Source organism: Cibotium barometz, chromosome 64 (genome assembly GCF_041138505.1).
Source record: "Cibotium barometz isolate CiBa-2024 chromosome 64, ASM4113850v1, whole genome shotgun sequence".
NCBI lineage: Eukaryota > Viridiplantae > Streptophyta > Polypodiopsida > Cyatheales > Cibotiaceae > Cibotium > Cibotium barometz.
The window spans coordinates 15,804,396-15,824,970 of NC_141109.1; the positions used below are offsets into that span (position 1 = coordinate 15,804,396).

The 20,575-nt window shown below is 38.7% G+C and overlaps 1 protein-coding gene across 2 annotated transcripts; it reads left to right on the forward strand.

Moving 5' to 3' along the window:
• Nucleotides 1-7,569: 7,569 nt before the first annotated feature.
• Nucleotides 7,570-14,708, forward strand: LOC147603369 (tropinone reductase homolog At5g06060-like). Of its 2 annotated transcripts, none has more exons than XM_086796663.1 (5): nucleotides 7,570-7,740; nucleotides 7,819-8,026; nucleotides 8,099-8,321; nucleotides 8,412-8,518; nucleotides 14,313-14,708. In XM_086796663.1, the coding sequence occupies exons 1-5, from the start codon at nucleotides 7,652-7,654 to the stop codon at nucleotides 14,484-14,486; spliced, it is 801 nt and encodes a 266-aa protein (XP_086652789.1). In that variant the 5' UTR covers nucleotides 7,570-7,651; the 3' UTR covers nucleotides 14,487-14,708. The 2 variants fall into 2 exon arrangements, with proteins under 2 accessions (XP_086652789.1, XP_086652790.1); XM_086796664.1 differs by having other exon boundaries at nucleotides 7,572-7,740; nucleotides 8,418-8,518.
• Nucleotides 14,709-20,575: the final 5,867 nt, after the last annotated feature.

Consider the following 20,575-nt stretch of genomic DNA (forward strand, 5'->3'; position numbering starts at 1 on the left):
GGGATGGTGAGAATGGTAGATCTGTAGGTTGGGAATGGCTTGGTGACCCATCACTATCTGAACTAGTAGAAGACATTCGTAGCGGGCACAAAAACTATGCAATTAAAAGACTGAATATGAATACATGCACTAAATTTAGGAGTGTCAATGGTATATGCATAGGCTTCTCTCTAGAATTTACTCAGCGTCACTATAAACATCGCTATAATCATCGTTAAAGCGTTTCTAAGCGTTGTTTTTAGCGGCGCTTATAGAGACACTTATAGCGACACTAAGAAAATTAACTTTTGGAGCCTGCATTGCCACCGATGCCTATGTATTAATATTAATGCATTGATGATTAATGCATTAATGTTATTGATTAAGCTTATGCATTAATCTTTATTAAGCTTATGTATTAAACTTAAGATTAATCTTATGTATTAATCTTTATTAAGCTTATGTATTAAACTTAAGATTAATCTTATGTATTAATCTTAATGCATTAAGATTAATGCATTAATGGTATTGCATTAATCTTTATGCATTAAGATTAATGCATTAAGCTTATGCATTAATCTTAATGCATTAAGCTTAATGCATTAATATTTATGTATTCAGCTTAATGCATTAATATTTATGTATTCAGCTTAATGTATTAATCTTATACATTAAGCTTAATGCATTAATATTTATCTATTCAGCTTAATGTATTAATCTTATACATTAAGCTTAATGCATTAATATTTATGTATTCAGCTTAATGTATTAATCTTATACATTAAGCTTAATGCATTAATCTCAATGCATGTTACGTTTTTAAAGCTCATAAATGTGTTAATGCGTTCTTGTGTTATTTAAGTTTGAGCATGCCTCGTTTTTATAATGTAGATATGTGGGGAGATGATCCAGAGTCGAGAAGCCCAACATGACGTCATTGAGTGTCCATCATTGATGATCCGGACGTGGAGCGTCTCTCACAGTTAGCCGCTAGTTTGTTGTCCCATTAGTATGGGAGAGAGAGTGTGGAACATTTTTGCTCCACCCATGCTTCCTTCCACAGTTTACCCTACACCAATGGGGGCTACTCTGATGGATCGTTAAACTCCTGGGTTACGAACTCCTATACCCATGTCCACTCCGATTGGGGGATCTAGTCCACATCTAGGTGCTGGGACTTCACGATGAGGTTGCGACCAGGTCACTCCACTCTCTTCTGTGGCACCTAGTCCATGACCTCATCAGATAGGAGGTCTGCCTCTTCTGGAGTCCACATCTAGGTGCTGGGAGTTCATGTGGAGGTTGCGACCAGGTCACTCCACTCTCTTCTATGGCACCTAGTCCATGACCTCATCAAATAGGAGGTCTGCCTCTTCTGGTCATTCTAGTGGGAGTGGATGTGGGGGTTGTTTTTGGGGGCAGTAATAGATCTGCTTCCAATTCCCCATCATAGAGGATATGTTGGCACAGCAGGTGGTGGATCCAAATGCCTACGACCCAACGAGGTTTCCTTACCGTGTGATGAGGAGGACAAATGGGTCGATCATTCAAGGATAGCAAGGGGAAGCATGTTATAGAACGCATGCATCACCTTGTAAATCTTGAGTTCAGAAACATTTGGGACATTGACTGGAGAACTCAAGACAACACTATAAGAGAATCATTGTTTTTCGATGCTTAGTTTCCACGCCTGGTCACGTCGTCGATATGTGCGTTGAAATAGGTGTCGAAATATACGTGAAAAAATGCGTCGAAATAATAGTCAAAATATGCGTGGAAAAGGTCATCGGAATAAGCATCGAAATAACAGTCAAATTTTTTTTTATGAATTTATATATAATATTTGCTAGTTCCCATCCTAGGGTGTGTTTTAGCCTTCTCTTTCTACCTCTTTTTGCAAGCATATGTGTCTATGAGAGAGAGAGAGAGAGAGAGAGAGAGAGAGAGAGAGATGATCAAAGAGAAAGAGATAGATAAAGAGAGAGAGAGAGAGAGAGAGAGAGGGGGGGGGGGGAGCCGAGGGAGAGAGGAGGGTATAACTTCTATCACACTCTTTGAAGGAGAAAAAATGCTAGCTTCTCCTCCTCATCACTAAGGTGCAATTAAAAAAGTGCTCTATTTCACAATGAAATTAAAGTTCATCATCAACTTGCTCGTCCTCAGCGAGATCCATGGCTCCAAATAAATCTATTTCTAGAAATACTCCATCATTCTTGTCAATTGGTGGAACCAGTTGTCTTGTAGTAGTAGAAGGTAATTCATCCATGTTGTCATCCTCTTCTAGCTCTAGCATGAGAGCTGTCGATACATCATGATCAGCTTGAATCTCTTCTTCTTCTGGATTATCTCTAGTGTCTGTTTCTCGTTCAAGATGTATTTGCTCAATGAGTACACCTTCATCCGATCCTAATCCCATGTGAGCCTCACCTACTTCCTAAATTGTTATGTCTTCTTCTTGTTCTTCTTGTTGTTCAATAGGTGCTAGTGGTGTATGCTCAACCATCACATGATCTGGGGGGAGTTCCTCAGCATCTGGCAAACAGTCAACTGCTATTTTCACCTCTTCAAATATTTTTTTTCCACGTGGATTTATTTGGATCACAAACTACCATTTATGATCTGTCGGGTCTTCACAAAGATGACTTGCTCACAGTGCTCTCGTAGCACAAATGTGTCCCTTTGGTCAGTCCATATCTTTGTGTAGTCTACTTGAAAAAATCCACACTAATCTTTGCATACAGCTACTTGCGCCCCTTGAGTTACTAACTTGAACCATTTCACATCAAAAATGAACATATCAATCTTTTTTAATCCAACCTTGATAATATCTTGGATTGTTCCACAATAATCTAGCATGCCTACTTCAGGATTGCCATCACTTGCACTTGAACGACTTTCTTGCATGAAATTAGCCTTCACACCACAATCAAATGTTGTTCACTTTTTATCTATTCCTTCTACTCGAAAAGTGACGTCCGCATGACTGAATTGCCCCAAACTTACGATACTGCAAGCACAATAAATAAGTACTTTTATTGTATAAATTCACAAAAGCACAACATAAAAGACAATGCGTAGATATCTCTAACTCACATAAATGGAAATCACAACCATATGCAAGCTCCTCCTCCTCATCACTTATTGATTCACCATTGCGTTTAGCTTGCAGTATGGTTTGCTCAAGCCATTTGTTAGAAGGAAAGTCTGGAAGAAGTGCAAGCTCTGTTGGGTGTACGGTAGACATATTTTATAGTTCCTAGAAAGTACACGGTGAAGAACATGGATGTGTATTTAGCCCCTTTAGTTGAGGAGCTTCGTGTTCTACGGGAGGGCATTGAAGTTCATGATATTTCCAAGAGGTTTGGACAACGTGCGCTAACATTGAGAGGAATACTTATGTGGACTATGCATGATTGGCCTGGCTATGGAGAGTGCTCATGTAATACTGTAGCTTGTTAACATATTATGTTAAGTCATGATTGTCATCCAAACTTACCTGCTACAATCTTTTTTGATGTTCTACAGGGCTTTCAATGTCAGGGTATAATGGATGTCCATTATGTGGGCCACAACTTGAGGCTCGATACTCAAAGTATATGAAGAAGATAGTATACGAGGGCCACAAGAAGTATCTCCAAGTGGACCATCCTTTGCGTGAGGGATTTGTAGGAAGGTCTCCTCGCATATGGAAGAGTAGTGATTGAAGGACCTTATGGGAGCTGGATCTAACCTGTACACCTCCAGGAATGAAGCGTCTATCCATTTTCCATCAACTTCCATATTGGAATGACCTTCTAGTGAACCATCTTCTTGACCCAATGCACATTTTCAAGAATATAGCTGAGGTGCTTTGGAAAACCAGCACACGAGCAAAGGAGAGCAAGGCACAACGAGATGATTTACAAGAGGTTCAATGCATGCACCACTTATGGGCCCAAAATAGAGCAGATGGAAAGGTGAAGCTACCAAAAGCACCTTGGGTCATGACAAAGGATGAGCAACGGCATGTAAAGAAGTGCGTTGGTGAGTTTCGTACCCCTATAGGATGCATGCATTGCTTGAAGGGAGCATTTACAAAGGACGATGAGCTTAGTGGCTTGAAGAGCCATGATTGGCACAAATTCTTGCAATTCGTGCTTCCTATAGCCATCAAGGATTGTCGCAACAACGATGACATTAGAGCAACAATTTATATAATTGGTGCAGTGGTACATTGGATATCAAGGAAATAGATTAGTACTGACACATTAGAAGCAGCATGATTAAACTCCATTGAGGCTGTTATAATGGCTGATAAATACTTTCCAACAAGTATTTTAACCATTCAATTGCACTTCCTAGTTCATGTGGTTGATGAAGTTGTTGTGGCTGGGGTTGTCCATAGCCGATGGATGTTTTTCTTGGAGAGATTTATGAAGACACTTAAAGGATTTATTCGTTAAAGAGCTCGTCCTGAAGGTAGTATGGCAGCAGGATGGCTTGTTCAAGAATCACTTGTATATATAACTAAATTTCTCAGTACGTCTGATCCCGATATGCCAAGATTATGGACATAAGAAGAAGATGACGCTTGGGGAAGAGCCACAAGGGAAAGACCTTGTGAAATAATGGATGTAGCATTGCCTGAGAAGATCAATAAATTTTGCATCTTAAAATCACATGCTTTGGAGAAATGGATCGAGAGATATAACTTGAAGGCTGAAAGGGACCAAGCTCGTTTGAGTTTTAGAAGGAGTCGAACAACCCGCACACTACCGTACCCAATAGAAGGAGTCGAACAAGATATAACTTGAAGGCTGAAAGGGACCAAGCTCGTTTGAGTTTTAGAAGGAGTCGAACAACCCGCACACTACCATACCCAATAGAAGGAGTCGAGAGATATAACTTGAAGGCTGAAAGGGACCAAGCTCGTTTGAGTTTTAGAAGGAGTCGAACAACCCGCACACTACCGTACCCAATAGAAGGAGTCGAACAAGATATAACTTGAAGGCTGAAAGGGACCAAGCTCGTTTGAGTTTTAGGAGTCAAACAACCCGCACAGTTTTGATACACTCGTATCAGACCATCCAAAAAAATGAGATATTTTGGAATAATGATACATTTTTGACACCTTGGTAAGGAGAGGAGGGAAGACTTCAAGGAGGCTCCTATTTCACACATGTGAATGAGTTTTAAATTCAAAAATATTAAGATATTTTTATCTCTCCTCTCTCCTGGATCAAACCAAATCAAAAAGGGAGCCAAACTGGTCCAAACCTTGTCCAAATTCAGCCAAACTGGAGCTAGAAAATTCTAGAACTTAGTTGGACTCAGTTAGTGGCCTTCCTTACCTATAAATAGACTCTCATTCTTTTGTATTCTCATCTATGAACTAGACCATGCCAATATTACCTTAAAATAAGTATATTTTCTATTATCCCCCTCCTAAAACTCCTACAAATTGGAGAGATTGGAGCTTCTCTCTCTCTTCAACCTTCCTTGAAGCTTTCCTCTCAACATACTAACCAATTGATTGGTTGGGGGCTTCTTCTAAGAATAAAGAAGCAAGCAAAACAAGAGGTAAGATGTGACTTTATGGTTTTTTCTTTAATATTCTAAATGTTTTCGCTTCTCAACCCCTCTCAAGCTTGAGAAGTATTCAAATGAATGGTTTTTCATTGCAAATTAAGCTCTCCAAAGAATTCTAATGAATAATCACAAAGCGTTTATCTTTATGCTTAATTTATGATGTTTTAATGTATATCTCTCTCTCCCCCAAAGAATGGTCATTCCCATGACCAATTCTCTATTCAATTGATGCTTCTCATGGAGCAATTCTTAACTCTAAAATCAAACTCTATTTTTGTTTAGCTAGAGGCTAAAGAAATGGCTTTTTAATGCTTTTATAATACATAAATTATGATAAACTTATGATTTAGATCCATAAATTGGATTTAGATCTATTGATAGTTAATTTATCATAATTGTATTACTAAGTTTTATTTTTTCAAAATTTATTGAAAATTATCAATAATAGCAGGGCTATGGCAAAATTTTTAGAAATTAATAAATAAATTATTTTTATGCATAATGTGAAAAGAGGACTTCCTACCATATTCTAGGATTAGTCATCCTATGTTAAAAGAATAATTCTCATCACATCCATGGAAAATTAATTTTTAATGTTTATGTATAAATAGTTAATTAGAGAAAAAGAGAAAATTTTAGTAATTTCATTTTTATGATAAAAGAGAAATTCCCATGATAATGGATATCCATGTATTTCAATGAAGAAAAAGAAAATTTGGAATATTAAAATAATAGATATTTTATTTAAAATTAAAGAGAAATTTTAGATAAATTATTTTAGGCATGAATAAATTTAAATGATAAAAGAGAAATTTCTATAATATTTAGAATTTAATCATTTAAATGATAAAAGTGAAATTCTTGTCATATTTAAATTAATGGATATTTTTATTTAATTTTTAAGAGAAATTTCAATTAACATTATTTTATATTTGAAATAATTTAAATGATGAAAGAGGAATTCCCATCATATTTGGAATTCATTCATTTAAATGGTAGAAGAGGAATTCTTGGTATATTTAGAATAATACATATTTTTATTTAATTTGAGAGAAATTTTAGATAATTTCATTTGGAATCTAATCATTAATGAGGAAAAGAGGAATTTTATGCTTTTTTTTAAAATGGATAATTATATTTAATTAAAAAAGAATTTTCATGATATTTAAGTAGAGAAAGATTTGAATTAATTTTTAATGACAAAAAGAGAAATTTTTACCATAATTCTACCTAGGGAATTAAGGTTGAGAAATTAAATGGTAGAAAAAATATCTTTAGATATTTTATGTGGTTAAATCACCAAACTGGTATTTACCTAAAAATAGATTAAATAGAAGAAGAGTATTTTCATTAAAACCCAATATTCTCTAATAAAACCATTTCTTAATCTACTATGGAAAAGAAAGAATTAAATTCACAAAGTTGGAATTTCCTTACGATTAGAAGTTCAGTAGTTGTTTATCTGAGAAAATCCTTGTTAGACTAAACTTAATGATTTTGGTTAGACTACGAGGGACAGATAGTAAACCTACTTGTCCATCTCTCGATCTGAATCAAGCAAAAACTTCGTGACCAATTCGAGTTCCTAAATACAAAGAATAGACTACCGTTGAATTAAACTAGTTTTTCTTTGATCGAAATTACCAAGAATCTAGTTGGACAATCAGTCAAATGATGGTAGATTACCCTGATGAGAGATCAAAGATTCTCATTATGAAATTGGGATATAGGAAAAAAGAAGTTTTGTGGAACCAATCTCTTTCGTCCTTTTATACGTTCTACACACCATTCTTTCCAAAAAAAAACCCTCAGTACCACACGTCAAACCCATATACACTCTAATTTCTAAGGTTTTGACCCATACACTAGTTTTTTTTTTCCTAAAGTTTTCTTGTCTCAAGTAATTAATTGATGTGAAAACAAAATTTTGGTATTATATGTGCGCTAAAAGTTTAAAGTCCATTCATGTGATGACATGGGCCCTTCTTAGGAAAAGGCTTCTTACAACGAGTACCTCACATGTTCTCGGGTGTAGCACATTCATTCATTCTCTATCTCTCACACACTCTCTCTCTCTCTCTCTCTGTGTGTGTGGAAACTACAAATGGCAAGGGCATCTGCTGAACAGCTGCCTTCAAGATGGAACTTGGTGGGCAAAACAGCTCTAGTGACAGGAGCCACCAAAGGCATCGGGTAATGATCTCTACGGAAATTGAGAGTCAATATTTCACTCCACGTGATTTGCGAGTCTTCTTATGGGATTATATGCAGGAAAGCCATAGCCGAGGAGCTTGCAGGGTTAGGAGCGTCGGTCTACGTGTGTGCTCGGACGGAGAAAGATGTGGAGGAGGTTGTGCAGGCGTGGAAGCGGGCCGGGTTGGACGTGGAGGGCTGTGTGTGCGACGTGTCGTCCATGGATTCGTGCAAGCAACTGGCGGCAGCAGTGTCAGATCATTTCACAGGGAGGCTCGACATATTGGTAATAATTTTGTTAACGAACTTAATTATCCTCGATCATGGCAGATAATAACGTAATTAAGGTGGCGTGCAGGTGAACAACGCGGCCTTCATCTCTGCCCAGTACAGCAGCGTTGACGTGCCGGCGGAGTTCCTCTCTTTGATGATGCGGACCAACTTTGAGGCGGGCTTTTACATTAGCAAATTTGCCCATCCCCTCCTCAAGGCGTCCGGCCAAGCCTCCATCGTTTTCATCTCCTCCATCTCTGGCTCTCTCTCCACCCACCCCCAGAGTGCTCTCTACTCGTCATCAAAAGGCAAGCCACATGCATATCCTTGCGCTTCATGTAGTCGATCCTTTCTCTAAGCTCCACGTTTTATCAACTCCATTTCGCCCTTTTTTGCAGCCGCAGTTAATCAGCTCACAAGAAGCTTGGCTTGCGAGTGGGCCAAAGACGGTATCCGAGTGAACGCTGTTGCTCCAGGGTACACGCATTCAGACTTCGTCGACAAGGTGAGTCTCTCTCTCTCTCTCTCTCGTAGGGGCCCACACCCGTTCTCTCTCTCTCTCTCTCTCTCTCTCTCTCTCTCTCTCTCTCTCTCTCGTAGGGGTTTCAGACCGCCCACAATTGGAGTAGATCGTTCAACTCCCTTTTTTATAAAAAAAAAGTGTGCCCCTTGATTTTTGTCACGTAGGCTATAACGCCTGTGACCGCAAACCGGATGGTCAGACGGGGCTTTAGCATCAACGCCTCGGCTAGAGCGCCGAGGACGTGGCCATCCAGGGTTCAATGGGAGAGGACGTCCATGCGGAGTCATGGGCGGCCAGGCTAGTGTAGACGGCAGGCCACACACTATATAGCCTAGAGATGAGGGGCAATCCTCATTCTTCCTCTATGGCTGGGTGGTGAGCTAGATGCCGTCCCCTTCTGTGCTAACGCCCATAGTGGTGTTACGGTAATCTAACAGCTTTGTCGTTATTAAAAGACTTAAAGCCACCTAGTTTTGGTGACAAGGAGAAGGAGAAACAAGGACTCGGTCGATATGTTTCTAGTGAAGTGGTCAGACTTGCACGCGCTTGCGAGCAGCCTAGCCGGATACAGCCCGTAGAGGCTAGCCTTTCATTAACCGACAAAGCGTACAAGTGGTGGATGAGATTGACAACTCATCTTACCACTTGGACAGAATTTGAAACGATATTTCGAAAAGAGTTTTTACCTCTTAACGAGGCAGAGAGAAGCTGGGAGTTATGGGATAAGTGCTCGATGGAGAACAAATCCCTGACTCAGTATATCTCAGACTATAGGGCGATAGTACTTAAGCTAAAGGGGATCGATGCATTCGAAATATTACGAGGCTTTAAAAGAGGCCTCAAAGATGATTACCTTGAGTACGTAGAGCCCTTACAGCCTAAAGACTTAGCAGAGGCAATTAAGTATGCGCAGATATTTGATGACATCAAGCGTCGTAGTGCGCATGGTGGTTCTAGCAGGGCCAAGGGTAGTGAGAAGAGGAGGTCAGGACTTAAAAGAAAAGGGTTCCGCAGTGATAAACAGGGGGATAGGATGGACCAAGAAGGACAAGGTGGTCATTGGTCTAAAAAACCGCGACTATCCAAGAAGAAAAGAGACAGCGAAATCCAAAAGAAAGAGCAGTATATTAAAGCGCGAAAGGAAAATCGCTGCTTTAATTACAATGATGTAGGGCACACGAAGGCTGAGTGTCCAAAGCCTAAAGCCAACACGAGTGGCAAAACGAGCCCAAAAAAGATGGTAAATCCTCTAGGCAGTTGCATACAGTGCAGAGACTCCCTGTCAGTTTCGTAAAGTTTAGAGAGGTGACAGTGTGTCATTGTGATGAGCATCACGCTTGTTCAGTGACACCAACGATGTGGTAGCCTACTGCAGGTCCGCATGACATGGTGCGCATGTATGGCACCATAGGTGGCCGTAGAGTCACAGTTTTTATTGATGATGGAGCTAGCCACAATTTCTTGAACTACTCGTTAGTCAAGAAGTTGGGATTGGAAGTGATCATGAGTATACTGTTGGCCTAGCCAACGAATATGATAAAACGGTATGGAATACCGTAGTATTGGGGGTCCCATTATCTATGCAGGACTACAAGGCTCCGCTTAACTTTCAGGTCATGCACTTAGCCAGAGCAGACGTATATCTAGGCAGAGAGTGGCTGTATGGCTTGGGCCCTAGTCTAGCTCGGAATTACCTACATAATATACTATGTTTTAAGCATGGAGGTAGAGTCATTACCCTGCAGGGCGACTGTACTGTCCCCACCACACCACTTATTTCCTCCATGGAGCTATGCACAGCGGTCCGCAGAGACCAGATAGCAGAGGTATATGCTTGTTACCCTCTTTTAAATTCTGTTTCCGTGGATGAAACTATAAATGATGTTTGCATAGACAAACAAGGAAAACAAAATAGCCTTGGACAAGACCCACTGTTTGAAAACCCTGTTTGGCATGCATGTGATTCAAACAAAAAAAAATCCAAGGTGAAAGAGACATTAAAGAAAAAGTACGTAGATACTTTAATAAATTTAAATTAGAAGAATTTCAGGACATTTTTCCTGATGAATTGCCAGATGGTTTACCACCATTTAGAGAAGTAGACCATGGCATCGAAGTTATGCCAGGATCAAAACCTATAAGCAAACCTGCTTATAGATTAAGCCACTCCGAGGCACAGGAGGTGGAAAAACAATTGACGGAATATTTGAACAAAGGCTTCATTCGGCCTAGTTCAAGTCCATGGGCATCGCCTATTCTTCTGGTAAAGAAGAAAGACGGATCTATGCGGATGTGCATAGACTATAGGACTCTTAATCAGATAACGATTAAGAACAAGTATCCGATGCCACGCATGGATGAGTTGTTTGATCAACTCTATGGATCTAGATACTTCACAAAAATAGACCTGAGATCAGGGTATCATCAGGTTAGAATTAAACAAGAAGATGTTGCAAAGACAGCATTTAGGACTCGTTTTGGGTATTTTGAGTTTTTGGCTATGCCATTTGGACTAACCAATGCTCCAGCGACATTTATGATGCTGATAGACAGCATTTTACGTCCATATCTGGGAAAATTCGTAGTCACTTTCCTAGTAGATGATATTCTTGTGTTCAATAAGACACAGAAAGAACACATAGAGCATTTGCGTCTAGTGTTCGAGTTGTTGCGAGAGCACAAACTATTTGCAAAGAAGAGCAAATGTGAATTTTTTGAAACAGAAATTCACTACCTTGGCCATATTATATCCGCCGATGGTACACGGATGGAGCCAGCAAAAGTAGAGGCTATTCTTAAATGGCCAGCGTCGAAGAATCTCGAGGAATTACAGATTTTTCTTAGCATGTCGGGGTTCTACCGACAGTATGTGAAGGACTATGCAAAGATCGCAGTCCCGTTGACTGACCAGTTAACGGTCAAAAACTAAAAACATTAGTTGGGGGGAAGCCCAACAGAAGAGCTTTGATAAGCTCAAGGTGACCGCAGCTACACCTGTTTTGACTGTCAATCCAAATGAGCCGTTTGTTTTGGAAACAGACGCTAGTAATGAAGCCATTGGGGCCATACTTATGCAAAGGGGATGCCCAATTGCATTTGAAAGTAAAAAGTTAGATCGTGCGCAGCGTAACTACTCAGCTTACGCGAGAGTTACTAGCGATAGTTCATGCATTGAAAAAGTGGAGACACTATTTATATGGTGCTTCTTTTGAGGTTCGGACAGACCATGAAAGTCTGAAATGTCTTTCAAGTCAAAATGAACTGAAGGGTAGAAAAGCTCGGTGGGCGGAGATTCTGTAGGAGTTTGACCTTCAAATACGTTACCAGAAAGGTAAGTATAACGTGGTGGCAAATGCACTTAGTCACATGCCACAGATTAATGAACTTAGTTTCACAGTCTTCAAGAATGATGTCTTGGAGTCACTACGTAGTTTATGTGAGCACGATCCATCTTTTACAGAGGTCTGACGTGCTGTACGCGTACGCACTTCTTCACAGACACGACCACCTCCCTCGTTTTGGCACGGATTGCTAGTCCGGAGAGACTGGCCGAAGGTGCAACGGGAAGGGAAGCGAGAGTTAGTCCGGAGAGACTAGCCGTGTCTTCTGGGTATAGTTTGGAGCCGGAGGTGCAACGGGAAGGGAAGCGAGAGTTAGTCCGAAGAGACTAGCCGTGTCTTCTGGGTATAGTTTGGAGCCGGAGAGCTCTAACGTAGGCCCTTCATCCTCTTTGACTGCCACGGCTTGAAAGGGGAGTGATAAACTTCGTCGGGGGAAGAAATATGCTAATTACTCCATTGACGACAAGTACTTACTCTACAAGGGTAGAGTATGTGTACCAATTATTGGTGACTTTCGGGTCCAAATTCTTAAAGAAAGTCATGATAGTCTAAGTGCGGGTCATCCCGGGATTCAGAAGACCTATGCACTAGTAAAAAGACAATTTTATTAGCCTAGTTTGTTTAAGGACGTCCAGACTTATGTGCTGAAATGCAGTAAGTGCCAGGTCAATAAACATGAACGTCTTAAGGTTGGAGAACTACTCCATCCGACCGCTGGAGATTCCTGAGGGGAAATGGGAAAGCATTTCCATGGATTTCATTGCCGGTTTACCCAAGACGAGTTGAGGAAATGACTCGGTGTGGGTGGTAGTGGACAGGTTAACTAAAATGGCAAAGTTTATCGCCACGAAGAAAACTATTAAAATGCTAGAGTTGGCAATACTCTTTATTGAACATCTCTACAAGCTATATGGCCTGCCCCCGCAGATATCGTGTCGGATAGAGATAGAAAGTTCAACAGTCATTTTTGGAGGGAAGTCTTCAAAAAGTTGGATACTAATCTGAGTATGAGTACGGCAAATCATTCGGAGTCTGATGGTGGTCAAACTGAAAGAGTTAACCAAATTCTAGAGGATATGTTGCGTTCTTATGTTAGTAAGAAGCAATCTAATTGGGAAGAGTACTTGCCCTTATTGGAGTTTGCCTATAACAGCTCCAAACACTCAGCGACTGGATTTACACCATTCATGTTAATGTATGGATTCTAGCCGAGATCTCCGATGCCTGTAGACCTAAAAAAGGAGAAGATTCAATCTGTCACCTTGAAGATATGAATGATATGCTCAGAGCCGCATGTGAGAGCATTCATAGCGCTCAGGATCGCACTAAAACTTATGCGGATAAAGGACGTAGAAAGGTGACCTTTGTAGAAGGTGACTTTGTATTCCTTAAGGTTCCTGTGCAGTCAAAAACCATGAAAATGGGAAAGTGTGATAAACTTTCTCCGAGATATTGTGGTCCTTTTAAAATCCTTAAGAAGATTGGGGACGTAGCATATAAATCGAGTTACTAGAGAGTTCTCAAGTCCATCCTGTCTTCCATGTCAGTAAACTAAAGACATCAGTTCACGGGTTAGAGAACGCAGTTTCTCTAGAGATTTTGATGGACTTGATAGAGCCACCAAAGATACCACATGAACCTAGAGTATCGAGAGACAGACAAACCCGTCATAGTGTGTACTAAGAGGTACTTGTTAAATGGACAGACAGGGATGAGGAGGTAGCTACCTGGGAATGCCGTAGTGCAATTTCCAAGAGGTTTCCCCAGTTTGTTTTCGAGGACGAAAACTCTTCTTAAGGGGGGATAAATGTCACATAGGCTATAACGCTTGTGACCGACGGTAGACTGGATGGCCAGACGGGGCTTTAGCATCAACGCCTCGACCAGAGTGCCGAGGACATGGCCATCCGGGGTTCAGTGGGAGAGGGCACCCATGCGGAGTCATGGGCGGCCAGGCTAGTGTGGACGGCAGGCCACACACTATATAGCCTGGGGAATGAGGGGCAATCCTCATTCTTCCTCTATGGCTGGGTGGTGAGCCAGAGGCCGTCCCCTCCTGTGGTAACGCCCGTAGTGGTGTTACGATAATCTAACAATTTTGATTCCACAAAACCTATTTCACATTCTTGCATCTAGTTATGTTCATGATAGCCAGCTCGAATTGACTAGACTCTTAGATCAATGTGTTTGAAACTACGTGTGTGGATCAACATGTTTAGTTAGTGTTTAGTATGATATGGTATTGGGTGAGTTTGAAACTAAGTGTGTGGATCAACATGTTTAGTCAGTGTTTAGTATGATATGGTATTGGGTGAGGGATTTGTGGAGGAAGGGAGAACCCTACTCGTATGTCACAAGATGTCTGATGATTCTATACATAAATTCTTGAAGTTCTTTTTGAAAGGTTTAATTAACAATGAGACCATGTGAGGCAGGTGCTAACAACAGAGCTTACAGCTATGCTGAATGCTCGGACACCCCTAGCACGTGTTGGCGAGGCAAAAGAGATTGCAGAAACAGTGGCTTTCCTTTGCATGCCTTGCTCTTCCTTTACCACTGGGAGCATTTTCACCGTGGATGGTGGCATGACCGCTCACTGTTTTATCTAGATTAACAAAAGTGTTTTTGGTCTCTAGTGTTGTATTTTTCTAATATAATTTTAGTTACACTATTGACGATGTGGAAGAGGATATTTATGGCTTGATATATTTGTAAGAGACAATTCAAGGATATCATTTGGGTAATTGTAGTGGACGTATTTTGTGAGAAATTTTTAAAGAGCAAAATATCGAACGAAATAATATTTTATTATAGCAACTTCCATTTGCTAGCTTGTTATATTTCGTGATTGTAAGTAAGCACATACATTATGGGTTTTAGAACTAGAGTTTTCTTTATGCTATATTAGAGAACCATTTTTGTTTTTTTGCACACAATAGAGATTCATCTTTCTTTACTTTACTTTTTGTAAGAGTTTAAGAGATCCATAGAATATAGTAATTTAAAGAGGTTAGACCCACCTTTAAAAAATGGCCAAATAAAAACAAGTCCATTCTTGATAAATTATTAAGCCATGTTTAAACTATTATTTCACTAACATAAAGATGGGACACTCATAGATGGAAGTCAATTGTTATTCATAAAAATGTGTGGCTACCTCATCTCCATGTGGAAAACTTAAATAAGGGATGGTGTCATACTCACTCAAGGATGTTTCTTGTAGGTGTTTCATTTAGGAAGATTTTTTTATTTTTTTAAAAAAAATTGATTTAGGATGCTAGAAACAATGCCATTAATATATATTCTAGATTCATTCAATGTGTTTCTGACGTTTTCTCAATTTTGCCATAGTAAATATGCTCATTTTAATCCAAATGTAGCCTATACTCAATTTCACCATAGTAATTATTCTCATTTTAATCGAAATGTAGCCTATGTAATTTATAAAGCCAAAATATGTTCTAGTCCTCTTCATCATCACAGAATAAAACGTGTAAACTTAGGCAGTCTGTGGTGGATAGACCGTCCTCGTCTATTGAGGTTGCTGCTCATGCAAACTCTAGTGCCATGGTAGGCATGTCATCCTCTCCTGGTCATCATGTGCTGGCAATGCCACAGGCTATGATGATAGTGATGAAAAATTAGCTTAATTATTTGTTTTCTGCTGCTCATTCTTTTATAGAACGATATTAAAATATAAAGAGGAGATACCTTTTCTTATACTATGCCTTGATATGATAAAATTTGTGTTGGAAAAAGAATGGTTTTTCCATATGATTCTGGGTGTGGATATAAACTATTTAAACCATGTAATCACCTTTGAATATAGTAAGAAGATTTTCACTTTAACTAGTGACCTCTATGGTTCAATGCCTAAAATTTCTTCTTATATTAATTATGAATTATAATGTATGATGATAGACATTCTTATCTAGCTTTGAAAATTGTTCATGTGCTTTGCTCCTAACAAGAATGAAATATAATTCAATAGCGAGATCAATGTGTAATCTTGTAGGAATTAATATGAGGTACTATTTGATATAGGTAATTTCTTTCTAGCTAGTTGCTCTTCACAAACAAGTAGGTGTAGTATTAGTGGTATCGATTGCTTGAGTTATGGATTTGACATTAAATACATGAGAAATGGCTAGCCCATTTCCTCTTGAGAACTTTGTTATCATATTAGCAAGAGTGTTTGAGACTTTATATCCCTAGAGTGCATTTGCCCTCCAAATCTCCATAGGACCAATCCTTGAGTTTTGCTAGGCTTTACTACACTAATGCAAGATATGGTGGGTAGCCTCTCAGCTAATTTATAAATACCAAGCCAAGTAACTGAGGGAAACTACCCAAGCCCTCCTCCTTTATCAGGCCAAGTGTAAGATTCCTCCCTCCAGCTTTTGAGGTGTACAAGTGTAAGAACCTCCCCTTCTAATCTTGTAATTATTCCCCTCTCTGAAATAGAAGAACTTAGATCCTATTTTACCCTGTTTTGGCATGGAGAGAAAATGTCTAGAGAGAGAAAATCCAAAATTGAGATATTTTTGGATATAAAAAGCCTCCTAGTGTCTAAGATGGTTTCACATATGTGGTGGAGTTTTTAACTCAAAAAAATTATGATTTTTCCATTCTTCATGTACACATCCACATCCATTCTTCATGTACACATCCACATCCATTCTTCACATACACATCCACATCCATTCTTCACATACACATCCATATTTATTCTTCACATACACATTCATATCTATTTTTATCACATATCATCCAGTCACATCCCATATCATTCATTTACATCCTAATTCACATGACATCACATCTTATCCATTCGTTCACATCTCATTACATCCATCCATTCATTCACATCTATCTGATTCACATCGCATCTTATCACATCTATTCACATCACATTACATCCATCCATTCATTCACATCTATATGATTCACATTGCTTCTCATCACATCTATTCACATCACATCTCATCACCTCTATTCACATCACATCCATCCATCCATTCATTCATATCTATCTGATTGACATCACATCCCATCCATCCATTCATTCACATCTATCTGATTCACATCTATCTGATTCACATCACATCTCATCACCTCTATTCACATCACATCCATCCATCCATTCATCACATCTATTCATAGAATAGAATTTAAGAGAATTCTAATTTTGATATAAAAATTCTTTATGCATCTATTTATGCATAAAAATCGACTTTAATGAGAATAACACTTTTGTAATAATAAAAAATCCTTTATGCATCTTTCTATGCATAAAAATCAATTTTAATGAGAATAACACTTTTGAAATAAAAATAATTCCTTTATGCATCTTTCTATGCATAAAAATCAATTTTAATGAGAATAACACTTTTGAAATAAAACTAATTTCTTTATGCATCTTTCTATGCATTAAAATCAATTTTAATGAGGATAACACTTTTGAAATAAAAAATAATTCCTTTATGCATCTTTCTATGCATAAAAATCAATTTTAATAATTAAAATCATTGATATCCATGCATATTCATAGGTGAATATGTACATGGAGAGTGCACATGATCTTCATGATCTGCAACATTCTTTGAGTATACCAAGATATCATCAAAGAAGACAAGAACGAAATCATCCAAGTATTCTCTAAGAATATCCTGCATAAGACGATTAAATGTCACTGGCCATTAGTCAATCCAAACGGCTTCTAGTGTCTAAAATGGTTTCCCCTGAAACAAAAATTCAAAGAGAACTTTCCAATGTGCAATTGAAATTAATTGAAAATAGGTATAAAAGACCTTAGCCTAAGGATCCAGATTTTCAGAAATTTTTAGATTATGGTCCAATTAAGGTTCCTATGGACCAATAAGATTAATCCAAATGTAGGGAGGAGATAAATTGAAGAATAAAAGAAAAACCCCCAAAAATGAGTAAATGCTCACATAAGATGAAGAGTTGACTGAGTACAAGATTTATTAGTTAAAAATTAAGAGATATTTAGAGGAAATGATGCATTTTTAACACCTCAGTGTGGGGATCTCCCCTCATGAAGGAGGCGCTTATTTCACATGTGTGGAGGAGTTTTAAATTAAAAAATAATGAGATATTTTCATCTCTCCTGTTTTAACTAGATCCAAAAAGTAAGCTAAACTGTCCCAAAAATGGTCAAAATTGACTAAACAGATCTAGAAAGTTCTAGATTCTCAGTTTGTTTGGTTAGAGGCTCACTTTTTCCTATAAATAGAAGCCTCCCCCTTTGTAAAAGCTTAATGGTGTTTATGCATTATTACTCTGCTCTGTCTTGAGCCATTTACATTGAATTTTTTAATAATTCAATTGTTTTTGGCCTAATCCTCTCCAAAGTGAATTGGTGGCCACTCTTGCTTCAAACAAGAGTAGAACCCTCAATCCCTCAAGCCAAAGGAGAGCTCACAAGATCTATGTAAGTTAATTTTCTTACTTTAATTTTAAATCTATGGTTTTCTTGATTTTTATGTTTTGCAGTTAATTGAATTAAATTCAAATGCTATGCCTTGATGAAAAGGCCACCCCCTTCTCTTCTTTACATTCCAGCCTTTCTTAATCTTAGAAAGATTAACTAAGGGATTAATTAAACTCTTCTTATTGTTTACTCTCTTGAATTTTAGAAAATTGAGTAGATTAGAGTTCTATGAATCTAACTTAGGTTAATTTAAGTCAATTAAAGAATGATAAAAATGAGAAATGGTCAGCCATACAAAGGAGGTTATGGTAAAATTTTCCAAAATTTTGTGAAAAAGAAAGTTTGTTTTTATGTTATTCCAAAAGAGTGATTCCTACCATAGTATCGACCGGGGAAAGAAAATGTGGTGGCAGATGTGCTCAGCAGAAAAGCCTCCTTGCTTGCAATTACAGTGGTGTCAAATCCATTGATCAGTGAAGCCAAGGAGAAAATCATGCAGGACAAATTCTTTGCCCCTATCGCTACTCTTCTGATGCAGGAAAGCAAGACTCCTCAAGAAATGAGTCGAGTTCTTAGGTACAAATTGGATGAAGGATGCATGTATTATAATAATTGGCTATGTATTCCCAATAATCAGGGAATAAAGGAAAGAATTCTGAGAGAAGCCTATGATACCCTGATAGCTGACATCCAGGGTTTATAAAAACCTATATGTCTGTGAAGAAAAGCTTCTTCTGGCCAGGACTCAAAAAGGATGTACTTGATCATGTGCGGAAATGCTTAATGTGTCAGAGAGTCAAGGCAGAGAGAGTCAAGATGCCAAGGAAACTACAGCCTCTAGACATTCCACAGATGAAGTGGGAGTGTATCAGTATATGGACTTTGTCACTAGATTACCTTCAGTGCAATCAGGTTACAACAACATTTTTGTGGTAGTTGACAGGCTAACCAAAGTTTCACATCTGATTCCAATGAAAGAAACATACACTGCAATGGATGTTGCCAGAGTTTTTCTTAAAGAGATCTTCAGATTGCATGGCTTACCCACAGGAGGATAGTAAGTGATTGAGATCCCAAATTCACATCAAAATTCTAGACTGCATTCTTCGAAGCAGAAGGAACTTTCTTGGATCTCAGCACATGTGGCCTATCACCCCGAAACAGATGGCCAGACTGAAAGAGTAAATCAGGTAATAGAAGATATCCTTCGGTCATGCCGCCTGCGGCAAGGAACCCAAGAAGTGGTTAAGCCATTTGCATCTGGTCGAATTCGCTTACAATGCTTCTTATCATCGAAGCATTGGGATGAGTCCTTTCAAAGCTTTGTATGGACAAGATTGCCTTACACTGTTGACTTGGTCCGACCCATTAATCAGAGTCGAGATGTCTAGACAAATGCTTGATGACATGGACCAGCAAATGCAATCAATCCGTAAAGATATAAAGACAGCCCAAGATAGGCAAAAGCAGTATGTAGATAAAAAGAGATCAGAGAGAGAATTTGAAGAATCAGATATGGTCTTCATTCGAGTACAACCAAAAAGAAGTTCCTTATCTTTAGGGAAGTACAAGAAGCTCTCTCCCAAATACTATGGGCCATATGCTGTTATAAAGAAAGTAGTGGGCGATCTAGCCTATAACCTTCTTTTGCCTCCCCATCTCAAGCTACATAATGTATTTCACGTCAGTTTGCTTAAGAAATATGTACCCACCCCGAGTCGCGTGCTTGATGATGAACAATTGATTTCTCCGACTCAAGGCCAAATGGTACTCCAACCTGAGGAAATCCTTGACGTTCGGGAGAAGATTCTCTGGAGCAGCAGAGTTCTCAGAGAATTTTTAGTAAAGTGGAAGTTCTTTCCTCTAGAAGATGCCACCTGGGAGAAAGAAGAAGAGTTGGCGAAAGATTAACCCCACTTTGCGAGATGAGGACATCTCGCGTTTTTCAAGTGGGAGAGGATGTAAGATTCCTCCTCACAGCCTGAATATAATGATAAGCTTTACTTCAATCCCCGGTAATGGTTCCCTATTTCTAAATACAAGAAAATATTATTTTTCCTTATTTTTATCTAGAGAGAAGAAAAACTCTAGAGTGGTAAGTCAATATTGAGATATTTTTGGATATAAAAATTCTACAAATAGCAAATATATATTCCCCTGAAATAGAAATTCAAAATAAATTTTCCAAGGTGCATTAGGAATCAATTAAAAATGATTTAAAAGACCTTAGCCTAAGGGTCAAGA

What these genes read in the sequence shown, in the direction of transcription:
- LOC147603369 (XM_086796663.1), top strand. Translation starts at nt 7,652, where the DNA reads ATGGCAAGGGCATCTGCTGAACAGCTGCCTTCAAGATGGAACTTGGTG. An exon ending in GGAGCCACCAAAGGCATCGG is followed by an intron (nt 7,741 to 7,818) that starts GTAATGATCTCT and finishes GATTATATGCAG; the next exon opens with GAAAGCCATAGCCGAGGAGC. An exon ending in CAGGGAGGCTCGACATATTG is followed by an intron (nt 8,027 to 8,098) that starts GTAATAATTTTG and finishes GGTGGCGTGCAG; the next exon opens with GTGAACAACGCGGCCTTCAT.